Genomic DNA, 20,643 nt, shown 5'->3' on the forward strand with positions numbered 1-20,643 from the left:
CTTAAACAACCTGTTCATTCTGCCATCCACTATCAGTGAGAGTGCTGAGTGTGCAGATAAGAGATTCTTTAGTGCAGGTGAACATCCTATAGTTGGTGCTGCTAACAAAATAGTGTGATCCGCAGTTTGTTTTTAAAAGGTGAAACCAAATCGAAAAGAGCAGGAGCACAGCGCTCTTTGCCTCTGTCTCCCTCTCTCTCCCACACAAACACACTGACCGTGTGTCACAGTCAGATTGACCAGCAGCAGCAGCGGGAAAAATCCTACCCGCGTCAGTGGTAGTTAAAACATCCATATAGATGTTACGGTCCTTGGCAGACAGGCAGGATGTAGAAGAAACTTTGTAAATACTACTTTTGCTGTGCACATTTACGCAACACGCAGACAGAAACAGAATGAATGACAAATGTTCAATAAATAGTTGTTGCATACATTGATCAGAAGCTTGACTAATAAATATATGGCTGTTTTCCCGAGTTTAAAAAATGACAGCTGTCTTTTTTCCTCCGCAGGAGAACACGTCAGACTGTGGGCGAGGTCACTCTTTCCGTCCGTCTCTCTACACTTTACTGCTTATTCAGCTGCTTCTTCTTTATCCGGCTGTCAGCCCCCACTTTAACTCGCTATTACATTAATTCCTCCACTTATCCTCCTTTTTGCCCTCCTCCTCTCCCGTCCCCTCAAACCCCCTTACCCGTACCTCCTCACCTCCCCACCCTCCTACGCCCCCACCCCCTGTTATAGTCATAGGTAATAATGGGACTTCCCATCACAGCAAGTCGGAAGCCCACGAGTGCCACGCTACCCAGCTTGCTTCAATTTGTGTCGCATAGTGACAACTGCCGGGCCGTTGTGGTCCTCAGCCAGTTAACCTTCATTTGCAGGAAGAGCGGGTGGTGCCGCACCACCTGGGTCATCAGAGACAATGTCCGAAAAGAAAAGAAAACCCCCGCCCCTGCGACCACCTCCACCACGTCCACCACCCGGAGAAGGGAGGGGTTAAACGGACAAGTCGGATCTCCGCCTCACACAGACTTGAGAGTTGAGGTCACCTGCTCACCGTCACCTCTGTCGGTCAGACAGACGGCGGGAGCTGTCCTCCTTCTTCTCTCCTCCATCTCAGAGCCTTGTTGCTCTGTCGCTCGCCTCTCGTGTGGGGCTGCAGAACATTCGACCACTAACATCCACCGCAAAAGATTTAACAAATATGAACTGTCAAGTATTCAAAATGTCAAGTATAAACCGCTGAAGTGATGAGTATTCCAATCATACAGTATATTTAGGTTTTAATTTAACAAAGGAAGTCATTAGGTGTTAACAAAAAAAAAAGATATGAATTAATTTATGCACTATATCTATTTGCCAAAATGAGATAGACTTTCATGTGGTCTTTATTTTTGTAGCCAAAACACTAGAAGAAACGGCTTCTGATTTAGATGTAGGATAAACCTCAAGAGGAGGAGTCGGTCAGAAACCGAACGCTGATTCATTTTGTGCAGCTCCTTAATTACAGATTAATGCTTTTGAAAAACATCCACTGGGGATTAGTGTAATTACATGATGGTAATTGCATTTCTTGAAGTGTTTTTTCCTGATATTTACGTTCTAAGGCTCATGTTTATCTGACTGTAAAAATACGAATCAGTGTTCGGTTGCTGCAGATTTGTTCTGGAGCGCTGTCGATGTCGTGCAGTTTTCTCCTTTATGATCAAATGACCATTCTGACCTCTGGTTTAGACTGATATTATGGAGAAAAAAAAAGCTCACCTCTGCCAATCCTCATGAGGCTTCTCCAGTAACCCAACACTCCTCTTCACGATTTGTGAGTGTGCTTTACATAACAAACGCACCAACATCTTTTCCTCACGACTCTCTCATAATAGCTCAAGGTGGGGTTGTTTTTCTTATTTTTTTTGCGGGCGGGGGGGTTATATTACCTTTTGACTGATGCTGTTCAAACTTCAAAATCATTCGCTGCTGGGGGACAGGGGGCTTATCGACATTTCCAACAAAAGTGCAGAAGAGGCCACTAAATATGGTGATCGCGTGCAGTAAGTAGTACTCTGGTTGTAATCCGTCGCAAGTTTCGTCATTTGATCATCACGATGTGTGCAAAGTCATTTTAGACTCCAATGTTTAGGAGCCGCTCTGTTTCATAGTGCCTTGATGCACTTTGTTTTGGAATGCATTGGCTGTATATGAGTAGAGCCACTGTATAGTACCTTTATTGCGCAGCCATCTTTGAGGCTGCAGGAACCTGAAAAGACTGAATCCGCTGAGTATACGGCTGAACACTGACCAGCTCCAGCTTAATGTATCCGCTCTCTCGGCTGTGGTCGCTGTGCCCCCTCAGAGACCACCTGACTGCCACCATATGGAGTTACTATACCGTTCCTTTACAAAGCCATGTATAGAGCTATGATACACTATCAGTATACAGCGACTTAACTGGCCATAGAGCATTTTTTAGGGCCACCTGACTGCTATAGTTCTGCCTGAATCGTATGTGTTACTGTGTGCGCGTGTATGTGTGTGTTAGTTTGCGTTTTCAAACCCCTCAAAAGGGAATGTCTTTTAAATGGAGTGTGTCTGAGGGATGACAGTTGTGGTAGCATAGCCATTTTTTTTTTTCTGTTCCTATATCGCAAAGGACAAAATCTAGTGTTGTTGTTGAGAAAAAAAAGGGATTTTACAGAAATGAAAAAGAGAAAAAAACAAAAAAAAGAATCCATCTTCAAACATCCGTCTGCTTAAATATCGATCCAAGGGAGCAGAGCTTTCCGAAAGAATGTGTAGTTCATCAGTGTTTTCTGTTTCAGATGCAACATAGATAACAAAGCCTCTCTAAATGCCTTAGTGTTAACACAGTACGGAGCTCCGATGCGTCCCCTTCCCCTGTCACTGCACATTCTCTCTCACGCACACACAAAATAGATCCTCCAAAATATTCGCCTCCTCCGGGCTCTCTTGGTGTTCTGCAGTAAGTATAGTGAGCTCTAGTTTTGTATTTTCAACGTCTTGGAATGATCCGCTATTGATTGATGCCTGTGCGAGTAAATGCTTGAAAGCCGGTGGGAGTTTTAAAAAAAAAAAATTCAAAAGTGTCCGACCTTCGATGTTCACACACACACACACACACCTAAAACCTCACTGTATGGCTCTAGTGGGATGATTCACACAATGATTTGAACCTTAACTTGCACACTCTGTACAGTAGTTGGTACCTTTTGATGTGGCAAACATGCCGGCACAGTAACTGCAGAGCGGCTCTGAATAAACCAGACTCTAGAAAATAAAAGACTGTTAGAAGAAAAAAACGTTGAAATTTCAGTTTCCCAATTAGGCACCTTTCAGTGTAGGTAGGGGCCTGGTCACCTGATGCCGGATGCAGTTTTACTTTCCTGGCATTCGTTTGTCTCTGTCCTGTGCCATTAATTCTGTCTGTATTTACCCTATTTCCACTCTCTGTAAATGAACGCTAAACGTGCCTGTGGAAATGTACCCCCTGCGACTTCCTCTCTTCCCCTGGCTCTGTACGCAAACAGTCTCACACGCACGTATACGTAAATATGTGGGCCTATACAGTATGTGCACCTGCACTGAGACGTTATGCACACAAAACATAGAAGTAAAACATGTGATGACACTTATTCATGCCCAGCTGGGAGATGTCGAGCACCAGGCAGAAGTAAGAAAGAAAAAGAAAACCAAGGGCGTAACTATCCCAGGTGGGGTTTTTTCTTTGTGAGCGGGACGGGATGTCAGAGCAGAGGCAAGCTCAGGGAGTGGGTCTCCACAGAGCAGCATGGGCCTGTCAGACAGAAGGTCATGGAGGAATCATGTAGTGACGTCCCCGTGTGCATCCTGACAGAAGACGTCTCCTTCTAAAGGGACCACACGAGTGATTTCTGTGGTTTGACAAATTTTGCTTTTGCCACAAAATGGAAGAAAAAAAGAAAAATAGTAAATTGGTCCAGCTTGGGGATAAGAGGGGAGGGGGTTATCGTTAAGGACGAAGCCCTGAAATACCCAAGGGTTTCCATGACGTCCCCCCCCCGAACCCCGGCTGCATCCGTGTTGGTGCGTCTCTGTGGGAAAGACACGTGTGTATGTGATTCTGTAGTCTGTAGTCTGGTGCTATGTGACCATGTTTGAAAAGTGTGTGAAAAAAATAACATTTAGAGGAAAAAAAGAGTGAAATCAGTCCAATTTTAAGTGAAGTAAAAAAATATAGGAATACAGCAGTGTTGATAAGTTTGAGATATGAAGTCAAAATGTTTTTGATTTCTTTTATTTAAGTTCTTGTGCGTATGTGAGTGTGAATGTTTGTGTGTGTGGAAGATTTCGCTCCTTCTTTTCTGGGCACTGGTCCATGTCGCTCCATTCTTTTGTACAGATGAAGCTTAAAAAAAAGAAGAGGGCAAAATTTGTAAAATATTGTGTCTGTGACTCCTTGTAAAATATTTTCAAATTGTTTATTACAGAGAATCAGTTATTAAATAATGTTCATATTTTTCACTTCATTTACGCGTGTGGTGTTTGATTTTTTTTTCAGAGAGACACAGCGGATTCATTTATTGCATCTGTTAAAATGAAAATATACAATCTACTAAATAATCAATACTAAATGTGACTCGATCAGTTGTAAAATACCGTAAATCAAGTTTTTAATGGTACAGTATCAAAGCAACATAATGTATGAATTGCTCTCTAGTTCCCCCTTTAGGAGATTAGCCAGGACGACATCTGTCCTGCATCCGTTAACCTCTTTTATAAAAGATTATAAAAATAAAAACTGGTCCAATATTCACTCTTCTCCAGTTTTTTTATATTTTCCTCCTCTTCTACCCCCCCGACTATGTCCTTTGTTTTCACCGCCCTCTGCCATGATGTCCATACTAGAGTTCGGATACCTGAGTCCCAATGGATTAGTCAGGTTCGTACAAAACTTTTGAAACGATATTCAGGTTCGGTCAGGTTAGCTGTACCATCTACCTGATATTTTACACTGAACATGGCTGTATTCAGGGCAAAATCGGACCTGCTAAATAATTCTTCCGGCTCTGGTATGTGTGACGTAAAGAGTAAAACATATTACAAGTAATCCTGCACGACTACAGGGTTTCATTTAATACCAGAGACGCCTCTCTCCCTATTTTGAGTTTGTGTACCTTCAAAACGATTTAGAAGCTGATTTTTAAAGGTAAATAAAACTACATTGTGTTGCTTTAAGGGAAGAAAAAGAAAAAGAAGCATTTTGGGAAATACAGTATTCTTTTCTTGAGATTATTTTCACTCTTGTGACTGTGAAAAAAACAAATCTCTGTTTAATGTGCCAGATGATCCTTTGCTCAGTAAACATCTCTACCAAAATGTTGAACTTTTCCTTTAAAAGTCTCCTCATTAACAAGTGAAAAAGTCATAATCCGGTCATACAGGGTGACGTCTGTGATCTAAATGTCCCATGAGTGAACAGTGTGTTTGTGTGTGTGGCTCATCTTCTAGTCGAATGTGTTGTTTTATCTCTCCACCGTCGCACAGCGAGCAGCTTCACAGCGTGTTGAGGAAGTCTGTGAGAGCTTTGTGCCACGTGTCCGGGTCGTCCAGGTAACAGGGATGACCCGCACCTTTCATCACCACCACGCTGTGATTGGCCAGATTGCTCAGGTTGCGGAGCGACACCTCTCCGAGCTGAGCGTCCTGGTCACCGTAGACGATGAGCGATGGGACCTGGAGGGAAAAAAATCAAACCCGTTACTAAAGGGATTTCGAAGATGCCCTACATTTTATTTTTATTAGGTGTGACTGTATGAACAAAGGTTTGGTAAATACAAGAGAAGGTAAAACAGACGGACCCTAATATTAGCTTTCATCGGCTGTATTCTTTACTTACACGTCACAATACCCTGATATAAATGTATTAAATGACAAAGTACAACAACAGATATATTATTGTATCTCTGAAAAACTGCAGATTAAAAGAAAAATGGTGAAATTAGTAGCTGAGATATCTTGACACTGAGGCACCATATTCTGTCAGAGCTGCAGAATCCAATCACAACATTATCTGCTGCTCCAGTAAGAGCGTTTCCTCATTTCTGTAACTCACTATTCTCCTTCATGGTTTATGCGCCTTCGCTTTGCCATCGCAGAGATTTAATGTTGAAAGAGGAGTTGGATGAAAGTCGTCTGTGAAAGTACAAAGTCCTGATATCTACTCGTCTCGTGGTTACATGTAAAAATCCACTGCCTCTTATAAACGGACGAGGAACGCGTTGGAAGTCGCACTTGACATTCACGGTTACTAAAGTTACACTTTAAAGAGCAAATGAAAAGCACACGTACTGTAAAAAAAGGTTTAACAGAGACAGGAAACTACAAAAGAATTTAAACCAGGGTCGTATCCTGGACTGTACCGTCACACTCTGGTACTGCTCTGCTGTGAATTTGTCGGTGCAGATGGGAGCTACTGGGACGTAGGCTCGTATCAGAGCCTGGTGCTGGAGGAGGAAGGGGAGCGAGTACATCCCACTGAGGGACGGGCTGATCACCACCACGGGGCCCAGGCTCAGCTGCTCACACACCTCCTTCAGGAAACTCGCAGGGGCCAGTTCTCCCACCGGTGCCGGGGCCTCGGCTGACTTAGACTGGCCGAGTCCTGTGGAGAGAGAGAGAGAGAGAACTAATGAGTAGAGCACACTTTCTGTTTAAAGAGAGGCCAGATTAACCTGTTCTGAAATTTGAGTTTAAGAACCGGACATATTGTACAAAGACCTAGAAACCAACCAGTCCTGCCAGTAGTAGTGACTGTGACACACAAGCCACATTATGGTACATTACAACCCCTTCTCAACCACAATAACTCAAATCTGAACCTACATACACGATACAGATATTATTAGGTTATAATTAGGAAAGTCTTACACTTTCCAATAATTTGAGGAAACGACAGAAAAAGATGCTCCACAACTTGTCTGATCATCAAAGTTTTCTTTTGCTTCAAAGTTTCCCAATAATAGTCATCTGTACATCCGTGTGGACACTGCACAAACAACCTGCGGCCATTAGAACTGTGATGCAAATTCCCTTATATATATATATATATATATATATATATATATATGCAAGTAATTAGGGCTCTTCACTATGGTAATCAATAATAAGACATTTACATATATAGCCCTTACAATACTCAAAAACACTTTACATAGGTTAAAGAAGATGAGATAACAAAATCCGTTATTAGTCAGCGGGGAAATCTGCAATGTTACAGCAGCAAGAGGGCAGTCAGGAATAAACATCAGTAAAGTAATAAGTAGCATGCAATACTTATAATTGAAAGGAGATATAAAAATACAGAAAAACCAAATAAAAGCACATAACTAAAAATATAAAATACACATCATAATCACACATTCAAATATAAAAGTATGAAGAAGATTATATTGCAATAAGTACTGATATTGTAGCCCTACCTAGAAGTGAAGTTAGTTAGTTCCCTTCACACTCACCTGGCAGGTCGATGGCGACCGCACGGCAGCCGGCCTTGGCCAGAGTCTCCAGAGTGCCGATGTTGAGCCAGTTCTCTGATGAGAAACGGATGCCGTGCAGGAGTAAAACTGACATCCTCGCTTCCCCAGTGGCAGGTTCACTTTGTCTGTAGAACAGCGGCGCTCCGCAGCTGGCCACCTGCACGCTCCCCTCTGACATCTTCACGGCTGACATCCTGAACACAACAAAACATTTTTACATGACACTGTGTTCACAAATCAAACCAGATCAGGTGCACTCCCCAAAGCACACATTTATATGAGAGGCCTCTTAAAGCTGAACAACATGAGACATCTTCTTGTCCTTAGACCTTCGACTTGGATGAGGGGAAACTCCTCAGAAAAGTCTTTCACAGAAAAAAAAACGGAAGGTTTGATTAGTTGATTTACAGAAAAACAGTTACTTTCAGTAACTTTTCATGCAAAACTAATAACATTCTGTTTCCAGTTCCTCTAATGTGCAGATTTCTTTGTTTTCAGGTTGTTACACAGTTGGAACCTGAATAATACATTTAAGTTTGGGACTATCAAACAATTCAAGCATTATAAAATATTTGTGACAGTCACTTTCTAGACTAATCAATAACAAAGATAATAGTTCGTTGAACCCATACGATTATATTATATTATTATATTAAGTTAATATTCCACCACAATATGTATAAAGGGCAAATAAAATATATATACAGATATTTTTGTAATGTTTTTATGATCAGTAATAGCAGTAGTAGTGCAGTTATTGGTTTACAGTACATATATACACACAAATGTATATAAATTACATATATTATATGTACAAAATATGAATTGATCCAATGAGGCCATATAAACAAACAAACAAAGTATTGTGTTGCAGCTGCTCACATCAACACAGCAGCCAAGTTTATTTCCTTCCCTTAAAAAAACGTTTCTGTGCATGATGAAGATTCGTAAGTAAACAGAACTATTCACTGCGACAGATCCCTGGCTCCGTCTCAGCAGAAAGAGTAAAAGGACACGTGTTACTTTTACTCCTGCTCATCTGCACCGCACCAGTACAAGTGATTGATTGATTGATTTGTTATTTGTTGTGATCAGTTTGCAGCAGAGACGTGTGGTCCTGCACAGCAGCAGCTGCAGGTTACAGCCTCAGAGCAAAGTTCAGATCTGATCACTTGAGTTTACTCTCAATTCTTTTCCCTCTTTAACACAACATTTACAAAACACGATCAAACTGCTCTTACCTGGCTCACTCTGCAGAAACGAGCCGACAACTGCAGCAGCACAGTCTGTGCTTGTAGTTTAAAAAAAAAAACAGCTGTAGTTTCACTTTATTTCCCGGAAAAGAGGAGGAGGAGGAGGAGGAAGAAAAAACCTTCTTGAAACCAATCTACTGCCGCCTATCGTTTGTTTGGAGAACTGCTTTTATTTTGGCAGTAAATTAAAGAACCCTTTATACAAGCACGTGTTGTTTTGTGTGTGTGCAGAATGTTTGGTTTAATCTTCAGGAATTGTGAGGTCACAGCCAGTGGAGGAGCATTAGAAAGAAAAAAAGTGCACGGACATGTGTCACTACTCATTAATGATTGACAGATGTATTGATTGGCTGTGTATTGGGGGGGGATTAGGGCCTCTGTGTGTTTGAGTGCAGTATTTGTGTGCGTGTGGGTGGTCATGTTGGATTCTGTGTTTTCTGAGGGGGGTTTTCTCCGGGGATTTTCTCTCTCTCTCTCTCTCTCTCTCTCTCTCTCTTTTATCAGGTCGACCTGTGATCAAACATTCAAACCTTAAACCCAAATCGTCTGTGTGCTCTCCGGCTGCTCCTCTCCAGTATTATTACCTCTTTATCTTCCACACAACACACAAACAATGAAGCTGCTGCTGTCCTGTATTCTGCTGACTGTCCCGCTGGTCACTGGTAAGCAACATTTGCTTTTTTCATTTGAAATGACTCTGAAAGTTATAATCATCTGTATTGTTGAGGACAGTGACGTTGTTTTTTATGTGTTTTGACAGCAGCAGATTTTGTGTGAAAGCCTCTGGTCACTGTCTTCTTCTACGATTAGTGATCAAGCTACAACAAATGAAGGAACGCCTAAAATACAGCCTATAATTTATTTTACATGTATTGTTTTTGTTTTTTGGGTTGTTGTTTTTTTTAAATTGTTGTATTTGTGTCGGCAGTTGTGTTTTTTTTCCGCTGGTCTCACAAACCAGCAGCTGGTCCAAAGGTTATATGTGTGTAGGCTCGGGCCCAAATGATGCAGTTGGTGTTAGCACCTGCAGCCCAGTTTAGACCAGAACTTACATGTAGGTCACATAGATACAGTCCAGACAGTGATCCGTGGTTCTGGTTCTGCTGTGTGTGAGCAGGGTACCGCAGCCCCCTGAATGACTTCCAGCGCTCTGAGGGCCGAGAGCTGGTTCCCACCGCCTGGAACTCAGTTCGGGTGTTGACGATCCAGGGACAGAACCTGGAGGATTGTGCCACACGCTGCTCTGAGTCACTGGACTGCAGGTATCCACCTTAAAAGACCTTTATCCAGCAGGTTGGCATATTTATCAGAGCCTGACCAATATGGATATGTGGGGGCCAATGCTGATAGTAAAGAAAATCCTATACCAATAAATCAACCGATACAGGCACATACATATAAACTAAGAATTTGCAATGATTTCTGAGGGAATTTTTACACCTACCTTGTTTGGGTTCAGACCTCCGGACTTTTCAGTTTAGTCTGAACCAAAATAACAGACGTGAAAGGCCCCTCAGACCAAAACAGACCTAAAGACGTGGTCTCTGTCCAGATCAAACTGAGCCATGGTTTGGTTTGTTGTGAAAACACTTTTGGGGACATTTCTGACTTGCAGAGGTAACGCAGGAAGTTGAGACAGCATCAAACAATCAAACATCCTCAGAGAGCAAATGAATCCTGGCTTGAGTCCTATTAGTTGCTGTTGATGAGCTTTTCAACTTTGACATGAAAACCTCCCTCACCACCAGAGCGTTCAACTTCGAGACACGGCCCATCGTCACCTGTAAGCACCTGCCCTGGGTGGGCGACGGCAGCTACGCGGAGGTGAAGAGAAACGTGAACTGTGACCTTTACGAGAAGAAGGGTAAGATTCAGGTGTGGTCACACTGTGTGACGTCGTGCAGATCAATGTGATGTGGGTTGTTTAACTGATCGTGTGTTGTTGTGAAGTCTACGTCAGGAAGTGCATCGTGGGACAAGGAGAAGACTACCGGGGGAAAGTGTTGACCACAAAAAGTGGTCTCACCTGCCAACAGTGGTGGTCCAAGTTCCCTCATGATCACAGGTGAGATTCTCATTACATTACAGTAATGACATTACATTACTCTGATGTTGGCAGTTAAGGATGTTCATATCCACACTGGATGAAAGTTATGAATCTAATGTCACTGATTAATCTCTCACTCTGATCTATAGAATAACTTTTGTCCAAAGAAATTGGAATTATAGCAAATTGAATTGTGAGTAATGTCAGCAATGCTGTGCACAACTCGTTATTACCTCCACCAAGGAGGTTATGATTTCATCTGCATTTGGTTGTTAGTAAATTTGCAGGATTACGCACAAACTACTGATCAGGAAATTTTGGTGTGGATCCGGTTCAGGAGGCGGATTAGGGAATTCTTTTTTCACTTTCTTCAACATTGCGAGACAGTGTGTTTTTGATTTCTCAGAGAAAAAATTCATGGATCTTGATTAAATTATATTATTTAGTGCAGATCCACATATAAATCCAGATCTAGTGAATTTAAATGTGGGTTCATAAAGGGACTGATGGGCCTTGGTGGACGTTTATGCTCTACCGGGTGACATTCTACTGCTTGGTATAGAAAAAATAGACATTGATTTTTCTTTTTTCCAGTAAATCTTGTGTTTATACGACTCTGTACTGTGGCTCTGTTCCTGGTGTGTAAATGGACAAATTATAGCATAACAACAAGTTTGAACATGTCTGAGGCATGTTCCTTCATTTTGTTGATGAGGTCAAAAAAACTGAAGTGGATGCAGACACCCAGTTTCACCTCACAGTCAGAGACAGTGCTGGAGCTGAACACCTCAGATATGTGTCCTAATAACCCGCCCGCAGTGAATAATAACTCTCTGTAAACCTGTCTGTCCGTCTCAGGTGGACTCCCAATGCTGCAAATGGTCTGGAGCTGAACTACTGCAGGAATCCAGACGGGGATCGAATCGGTCCGTGGTGCTACACCACAGATACTGAGCAACGCTATGAAAGCTGCAACATTCCCCAGTGCAAAGACGGTACATGCAGATCAAACATCTTTACCAACTCCCCAGGGAATAAGTCACAGATCAGGGTCATTTAGGGAACTGACATCTATGAGTGTGTGGAATTTGGTGCAGCTTGATTTCATTTAAGGGGACCTTTGGGGCCTTTTTGGAGCTATGTGTTCTACTTAGCTGAGTATAAGTAATAATTCTGAATATGAATAATCAGTTAACATCAGCTGCAGATGAAAAGCAATTGTAGATTATCAGAATAATTTCCTTTAAATAATCAGTAAAGTTGAACCCAAATAAATTGTTGGAAATTTTTACATGATGTGTATTCTATAAAACAGAGAAAGACATTTTTTTACACCTTTGCACATTTAGCCGATTTAATGTGCACCGACTATGAGAGTTATTTAAGTAAAAGAAGGTTGCAATTAAAAAGCATACCAATTCAACACAGTCTCCATTTCCCCTGTAATTAGGAACAAATTCCAGTATTTTCCACGAACCTGCAAAGAACGTATATCAGTTCATTTATTATGAGACCTGTAAAATGACGTTGTTCCTGTGTTTGTGTGATGTTTGGGTTTCACCTCTGACTTTGACACTGTGATGTCGTGTCTCTGTTTGCAGAGGTTTGCATCACGTGTAACGGAGAAGACTACAGAGGGCAGGTGGACCACACTGTGAGTGGCAGGGAGTGTCAGAGATGGGACCAGCAGTATCCTCACCAACACATCTACCAGCCGGAAAAGTACACAACCACATCACATGACCTATACCCGATTAGACAAGATAAATATATTGTATGAATTGTGTTTGCATCGATCCGCGTCACACCACACGTTTGTATTTTTTCAGGTATCCTGACAAAAGCTTAGATGATAACTACTGTCGTAACCCTGATGCCTCCCCGGTGCCCTGGTGTTACACCACAGACCCTGAGGTGGAGAGGGAGAACTGCGAGATCAGCAAGTGCAGTAAGATGAAGCTTTTCTTACAGACACAACATCATGAATGCTCTGAATAACAATTGAGCAAAGGAACAGTTTTTCCCATTTTTATTCTGAAAAATGTCAAGTTTCGCTATTTTTCCTTTTATCGTCCGTGGCCGCAAATGATTATCTTTGGTTGTTGGACAGTTGTGAGGATGTTAAATTCACCCCCCAAAAATAGAACAAGCTAAAAATCCTATTTTTCACATTTTGTGTGACCATCTATAAATCAAACGATGAATCAGCAGATGACTCAATGATGCCATTTTGGATCATGTCATAGGGTCATTAGACCTTCTGGCTTGTTCCCCTGTTGTTCTTTTGCCAAGTTTTTTTCACTTTTTCATTAGTTCACGTTTTGGGCTAAATCGATTCAGTTCCTGTGGCATTGGTAAACACGGTGGAAATAAGGAATCTCATTAAGTGGCTGTAATTAAATTTAGAAAAATCACCTTTGTGGTGTTTGTGCAAATGACTTCCCAGATTGTGAGACATTTCAGAATTGCCTGCACAGAATCCTTTTGATTTCGGAGTAAATGTGGCTAAAGTGTGCAAATGTGAATTGGAGCTCTGCTTTGTCTCTCAGTGTTCCAGGTTAATTAAAGGTTAATTAGAATGTGTTGATTTCATTTATATCTCTTTATGCAGCTTATTTGAACCTGTTTGTTTTTCCATTTTCTCTGCTAAACTGTGATAGAGCTGTCATCAGCAGCAACAGTACAATTATTTTACAAATACACAGCAAATCACAATGTAAAGGCATAAAAGAATAGGTTGTTATTTGTTTTTTTAAATATAAAATTATATATAAAATCCTCAGTTTTGAGGTTGAGTCTAGTTAATTTTTTTAATGCTTTTTTATTCAGGGTAGTTTCACTGAGAAGCAACTGGTCGATGCTCTGGTCACATTAGTTCGACACAATCAAACCTGGAATACACACTTTGTTCACACCATGTAACTCCTGCCAAATGGGGATTGATCTGTGACCTTCTGGTCACAAGCTGCTGCTCTAACCTTCTGGACACTGCCTCTCATTTAATAATTGATACGACAAACAGAATCAAGTGCTGAACTTTTATAGCCAGAACTAAAACAAATAACTATACAGGTTCATCAGAGTGTCTACACGAGTTGTGTAAGATGAGCCTGGAATTTCCACTGAGAGCAGAGATCACTGCCGGCTGAAAGTCTGTAGTGATAGCACCATCTTGTGGTGTAGCTAGAAAAAGAAATCACTGCCAAAAGTCAATCCTCTCCTTCATAATAACATTCATAAACAAAAATCATATAAAGAAAAAGCTACACATGCATTCTTAGTTATGTGTTTATTTGTTTTATCGTAACATTTACTGGCTGAAGAACAACTTAAGATCACTGACATGTGAGGACTTTGACAAAAAGAAATAAAATAAAATCCTCACTTTAATCTTTGTACAACATATCGTAGCCTATAGTATGTTGTGATACAATGTGATATTTTCTTTAAATTTAACTAAATCAAATTATGTTCTTTGGATTTCTTTGAGATTCAAAATCATCCTGGTCTGTTCACCCGACAGTAAGAATTAACCTCAGATCATCATGGATTTATGAAAAGAAAATAGTTTCATCTTATTAATTAAGTTGTTTCACATATACATTTTCAGTCAGACAACTTATCTGAGCTTTATAAGTCATTCTTGATTATCATATATTGAAATATCCACCAAATGTTCTCTTCTCCTTCATTGGCTCAGAGCCCTGCTAAGTGGGTCCAAATCATCCAACAATCAACCTCTGTTTCATCCAAAGAAAAGTTGTAACACTATTTTCGTTTCGCAGCTGAAGTTCGCGTTGAGAAACGTCAGCGCTCCAGCTTCACCACCCACTGCTTCCGCGGCCGAGGCGAGGATTACCGTGGCAATGTCAACGAGACGACGTCAGGTATCCCCTGCCAGAGGTGGGATGATCAGGATCCTCACGAGCATCCCTTCTACCCAAACACATACGAGTGCAAGTAGGTACAAAAAAACAGCATGAAGGAGGAATGCTCTCAGTGGAAATTCCAGGCTCATCTTACACAACTCGTGTAGACACTCTGATGAACCTGTATAGTTATTTGTTTTAGTTCTGGCTATAAAAGTTCAGCACTTGATTCTGTTTGAAAAGAGTGTTTAAAAGGTGAAAGTGCTTTGGGGTCAGTCCCTTCGCTTATTGCCTGTTAGTTTGAGAAAGTACTCTGTTTGCTTCACATGAATATTAATGTCAAGATGTCATTGCAGTGAAATTTCGTGCAATCTTATTTCCCTGCTGACAGTTGACAGAGGATGATAGATGGTCAGCAGCTCCACATTAAAGAGCCGCTCGCTCTCTGAGTGGCAATTATGGATGTGAAATGAATATTAAACTTATTTGTGATGCAGGGAACACTTATCCTGCCAAAATCCATTATGAGCCGTCTCCTGTTTTCAGTGCAAGCGTTGGTGTAATCTTCACACGACCAAATGAATGGGACTAGAGAAATGTAGTGTGTGTGTAACAGGTCATTTAATGCATCAGTGACGAGGCTGACTGTGTGTTGCACCTCATCCAGGGGCTTGGAGGAGAACTACTGTCGTAACCCAGATGGGTCGGAGGCTCCCTGGTGCTTCACATCTGTGCCAGAGATGAGGACGGCGCTCTGCTTACAGATCAAACGCTGTGCAGACGACATAGAAGCCGAGGGTAATGATGCTTGTTTTTTTTAGATTTCAGCGCACAAGATGAATTCAGTGAACGTTGTAGGTGACTGACAACATCAGTGGATTAGTATCAGTCCCTGTTGTAATGACTCTAATACGTTAGCGGTATTCATGAGGACATGCAGAGCTGTAACCAGGATTCTGGAGATACAGAGGTCATGAATACAAATCTCTTATTCTTTTAATTTATACAGTTACGTGTTCATGTAAAATATATATTTTCAGTGTATTGTAATGGTCTATTTAACATGGACAGTGCTCATCAAAGGAATACTCTTAGCTGGTAGGATGATTCTTTAATGTTCAGAAAAAAACCCGATCTTTTCAGTTTCCAGTCTTAACACCAAGTTAAACTAAGCTAAGTTTAGCTAAGCAGCAGCTGTGTAACGGACATGAGATCTACTGTCTCATTAAACTTTCCACCAGAGAGTAAATAAGTCCATTTCCTAAAAAAAAAAACCTATCCATATAATAAACATGTAAAGCAAAGCTGTTTTCTATCTGTTATCCTAATTTAAAGTATTCAGTGTAATACTCACCATGTATATGTGTCTTTTAATAGTAGAATTAAACTCCCCCATGTTGAAATATCCCCAGTTTCATAGAAAAACAATTGCAAGGACATGACCTCAGTGTCCTCAGTCATGTCAACACAGCTCTACATACATGAGGATGGACATAGAACGGGAACATTCATGATGTAATATTATTTTTACTGCTTTTCTTATTACTGACATGACGATGATGTTGTTTCTTCTCAGATTGCTACCAAGAAAATGGAAAAAACTACAGAGGAATGGTCCGTAAGACCCGTAAGGGAATCACCTGCCAGAAATGGACCGTTAATACACCTCACCGGACCAAGTGCGTCAACCATTAATGTGTTACATTGACAGATACATTTTTTTTATGCAAGAAGATTTATGACACAGCCAGAACAAAACCAAAACCCTGCTTGCTGCATTTGTATTGAATCTGTGTCCATTATCCATACATAGTAATCCTATATGGTGTTTTTACACTGGTAACATGACATAATATACTGGAAATGCTGGTAAAACTCCACAAAACTCAGAATAAACAAGAATAACATGTTTCAAAAATACATTTTTCTGTCTCTAAATTAAGTTTGTTTTGAAGTTTATTTCACATATCAGAGGCTAAACCTTTCTTTTCCACAAAAGAAAAATTGAAAAAGAAAATTCATAATGCTCATCCTGCTTATTTGTGACATTAATGAGCTGATTATAGCTTTAACTAAATCAATGTGTTTTCCAGGATCAACACAAGGACACATCCCGAGGGCAATCTGACAGAGAATTACTGTCGTAACCCAGATGGGGACCAGCACGGACCCTGGTGCTACACCACTGACCCCAAAACTGAGTTTGACTACTGTGCCATTAAACAGTGTGGTACAGACACACAGCTCTACTCTCTCTGTCTACTTTATCTCAGTGAAAATTCACCCCGAGCTTCTGTTTTCTGACAGGCAATTTAACGATTCATCTGTTTCTTGATATTTTCAAACAGCTGGAGAGAAAGTGTCCCTGACTGATCCAGAAGGTTCGTCTCTGACTGAATATGAAGCTAGATTTCCGAGTTGACAACAAGCGTCCTTGTGTATTATTGCCATCATATTTCATCTTTGCTCTTTCCTTAACACAGAGGATGTTGAGTTTACCGAGTGTGGAAAGAGAGAGGACCGTGCCCAGAGTAGCAGGCTGCGTATCGTGAGCGGGGTTCCAGGAAACTCGCCGTGGACAGTGAGTCTCAGAGACAGGTGAGTCTGGGAGAATACAGTTATTCGCAAACTGGTAAAATGCACTCTGCTGTGCTGTTTGTGACCTTTGACCTCTGTTTGCAGGAAAGGAAACCATTTCTGTGGAGGATCCCTGGTTAGCCCCAGATGGGTGATCAGCACCAAGCAGTGCTTCTCCTCTTGGTAAGCTTCATTCATTTAAACGTTTTTAAGGCACGACCCATCAGCGTCAGTGGGATCGTTTGAATTCGTGAACTGCCGGTTGCAAACAGCCGAGATAAAGAAAGAAGTTAACAGGAACCATGTACGCTGAGGTGCAAAACTAAACAAATTTTCTGACCTTTTTTGCCTTGTATGCTGCCGTCATTACCTCTTTGAAAGATAGTTTGTCACAAATGCACAATAAATCATGGGATATGTTGGCCGGGAAGGATCCGCCTGGCGGAAAGACACATTTGTCGGCCGCATTTGGAGGAGCCTTCGAATGCGGCCTCCAAAGGATGCGGCCCCCAAATTGAGACACAGCTGCAAACTGTAGTCTATGAAAGGATGTACAACATACCAGCTCCCAAAAAAGTGAGGCCAAAACCACTCAATAACCTCCTGGTGGCTGGCTGCAGGATAGGTCGTATAACCTACCTCCTCCGTGTTAATGGATGGGACGTGGACCAAACTATAAAGTCACTAAAAAGTACACGTTAAATCCATTTTTCTTAAAGATGTTTTTTGTCATTTTAGTTCTGAAAATCATCTCACTGATGTTTGTTCAAGTGCTCATTTTTCTGCTCAGTTTCGTTTTTAAATATTTAGTTAGTGACACTAACACCTCAATACCCCGGTTTCACACCATGATCGCTACTTCACAGACTCCAAATATGCAAGATTGCAGCGTTTGTATCTGGGAGATTTTGGCTTCATTTCTGGATAGTGGGAGGAAGTAGAGACACTTTGTCCATCTTTATATAAAACAGCCTATGGATGACACTTGTTACATGTCTGCAGCTATGTGGACCTGCCTGGTTACTCGGCCATGATGGGGACACTGTTTCGCGATCCACAAGAAGGAGAGCCCGGCGTGCAAACCATCCCTCTCACCAAGATCGTCTGTGGGCCCTCTGAATCTCAGCTGGTCATGCTACAACTGGAATAGTGTGTACTGACAAAGGGTCCCCGGCACACACACACACACAAACGCTCAAGCACTCAGACATACCATTAATTTCCCCCTGACTCCCTCTTCTCTCTTTTTGTAGTCCTGCCCAGTTTAATGAGCGTGTCTCACAGATCTGCCTCCCTCCTGAGCGCTACATTGTGTCTGAGGGGACAACCTGTGAGATCGCAGGATGGGGTGAGACAAAAGGCAAGTGTAATCCTTTAGCAATGAAAACTCACTGCTGAATTCACTACACGCTGCGCTTCATGCAACTGCAACATGCTTTCTATTGCAATAATTAATAATAGATTTCCAGGAACAAGTATCCTGCCCTTGAAGTAATGTTGTCTCTTAATGGGAGAGCTATTCACACCATTGAGCAACAGATGGCATTGCTTTTTAGAGAACCGTTCAACATCTGTCCACCGTCCAATTCTTTTCCTCCATCTCTCTCAACACTTTCGCTGCTGACTCCTTCCTCCTTCTCGCTGCTTTTCTAGGGACTGGAGATTCGACCGTACTCAACGTGGCCCAAATACCGGTTCTTAGCAACAGGGCATGCAACCAGTACTTCAGAGGTCGTGTTCGTGAGAATGAGATGTGCACAGGCACGTTTCAGGGTGGCGTGGGTGCCTGTGAGGTAGGTGTCCATGCAACATTGTGCACAGTTTCAAAACATTACCGTCAATTGTGAAGGAAATTGTTTTAGTTGGGGGTGAATCACTGACTATTTACTTGTTTTTGTATTTTGACATTTGCCTTTAACAAATATATATATATATATATATATATATATATATATATATGTAATGGTAGGCTATACATCTTACATGATGCCACAACACCGACCATTTTCCTCGATGTTTACTATGCGTTCAAGGGCATTAAAGGAATAGTTCAACATTTTTCTCTTTCTTCCAGAGAAGTATACCTCTTTTACACCAAAATGTGTGTGTTTAAGGGAATCAACCTCTTTCCCAATGCCAGTAGAGAAGTTTGCCTTTCTGCTTTTTTTATCCGGTGAGTCACGTTCGGCGTCACAAACGTGCCGGAAACTGAGAGGCTCTCTCACCTCTCACCTCTTGCCAGTGTTGCATCTTTCACAATACAAAGAAAAAATAGCTGTTACACATTCTCAAGATGTAATACGTTCCCAGGATGTAAAGAACAATATACAGAAACGTTCATTTGACGAACCAACACTGCGTCATAACGTGGTAACATAAAGTGCAGCATCAGTGTCTAGACTGTTGAAATAAAGAAGGAGAAATTAGCGTGTTCACCCAGGTGTCACGTTTCCATCACTGCAAATGCAAAAACAGCACTAATGGCATTATGGTGTTTGCTCGTATGTGATCTTCAGGTAGGCTGTTAGGTGGATTGTGTTAACTCTGGGGACACGTTTAGCTAGTTTCCCCTCTTTCCAGGCTTCATGCTAAGCTAAGCTAAGCTAACAGGCTGCTGGCTGTAGCTTTATGTTTACTCCACAGAAATGAGCATATTATTGATCTTCTCATTGAACTCCCGGCTAAAAAATGTCCAACTATTCCTTTAATGACTAATGCCAAAATGGAATGAGAGTTAATATTTTAGATGTTGATGGTGAAGCAAATCTTTTGATGATTAAAATCCCTATAAGCAAAGACTGTGCAGCTATTTATACGTTCCTATAAATCAAACACATCCACCATTTGGCTAATGGAGGTGGACTGGACAAGATGTGACTGCAAGATGTTTCCAACCTCAGCAGTGACAGTCAGTCATAACAGAGACAAATAATGACTCCGGAGTGTTGTTCCTGTGCGTCTGCAGAGAGACTACGGCGGCCCTTTGGCGTGTCAACACAGTGACTGCTGGGTACTCGAGGGTGTGATCATCCCCATGAGGCGCTGCGGACACCCGGGCCAGCCCAACATCTTCATCCGTGTCTCCGTCTACGTGGACTGGATCAAGAAGGTCATGGAGATGGCTTAAGACTCAGATACTGACGTCGAATAAGGGACTGAACTAATCCACTATCAACCTTGGAGCAGTTTTGTTCTGTTGGCTATTTACACTTTTTCTTCTCAGTTATTTCTTTTACAATTAAAACTATAAATAATGCATAGAAATGCATCATCACATTAGAATGTATTCGCATGGGATTTAACATTATTGTTTTAATAAAAAGTTGTATAAAACATTGCAGAAAGTCAATCTTCTTTATGGAGAA

The 20,643-nt window shown here is 41.5% G+C and overlaps 3 protein-coding genes across 6 annotated transcripts in view; 2 read left to right on the forward strand and 1 right to left on the reverse strand.

Annotated features, from left to right (window-relative positions):
* Positions 1–4,523, forward strand: part of cacna2d2a (calcium channel, voltage-dependent, alpha 2/delta subunit 2a) — a 147,741-nt gene extending 143,218 nt beyond the window's left edge. For all 3 annotated transcript variants that reach the window (XM_035151978.2, XM_035151979.2, XM_035151980.2), the window contains one exon: positions 513–4,523. In XM_035151978.2, the coding sequence (XP_035007869.1) occupies positions 513–635 (123 nt within the window). In that variant the 3' untranslated portion in view covers positions 636–4,523. The remainder of the gene's footprint in view (positions 1–512) is intronic.
* On the reverse strand, positions 4,276–8,904 carry abhd14b (abhydrolase domain containing 14B). 2 transcript variants are annotated; one of them, XR_004695069.2, is made up of 5 exons: positions 8,774–8,904; positions 7,512–7,726; positions 6,417–6,658; positions 5,499–5,730; positions 4,276–4,403 (listed from the first exon to the last, which is right to left on the reverse strand). XR_004695069.2 is itself a non-coding variant. In XM_035151985.2 (4 exons), the coding sequence occupies exons 2-4, from the start codon at positions 7,723–7,725 to the stop codon at positions 5,551–5,553; spliced, it is 636 nt and encodes a 211-aa protein (XP_035007876.1). In that variant the 5' UTR covers position 7,726; positions 8,774–8,904; the 3' UTR covers positions 4,462–5,550. The 2 variants fall into 2 exon arrangements, 1 of the variants encoding a protein (XP_035007876.1); XM_035151985.2 differs by lacking the exon at positions 4,276–4,403 and having other exon boundaries at positions 4,462–5,730.
* Positions 8,905–9,211: 307 nt separating this feature from the next.
* On the forward strand, positions 9,212–20,615 carry mst1 (macrophage stimulating 1). Its single transcript, XM_035149134.2, has 18 exons — positions 9,212–9,447; positions 9,903–10,047; positions 10,534–10,649; positions 10,736–10,850; positions 11,691–11,827; positions 12,434–12,554; positions 12,662–12,780; positions 14,618–14,792; positions 15,369–15,499; positions 16,278–16,380; positions 16,795–16,931; positions 17,050–17,082; positions 17,185–17,299; positions 17,384–17,461; positions 18,281–18,427; positions 18,532–18,638; positions 18,932–19,071; positions 20,244–20,615. The coding sequence occupies exons 1-18, from the start codon at positions 9,399–9,401 to the stop codon at positions 20,403–20,405; spliced, it is 2,130 nt and encodes a 709-aa protein (XP_035005025.1). The 5' UTR covers positions 9,212–9,398; the 3' UTR covers positions 20,406–20,615.
* The last annotated feature ends 28 nt before the right edge of the window (positions 20,616–20,643 follow it).

Source organism: Hippoglossus stenolepis, chromosome 3, assembly GCF_022539355.2.
Source record: "Hippoglossus stenolepis isolate QCI-W04-F060 chromosome 3, HSTE1.2, whole genome shotgun sequence".
NCBI classification, from domain to species: Eukaryota; Metazoa; Chordata; class Actinopteri; order Pleuronectiformes; family Pleuronectidae; genus Hippoglossus; species Hippoglossus stenolepis.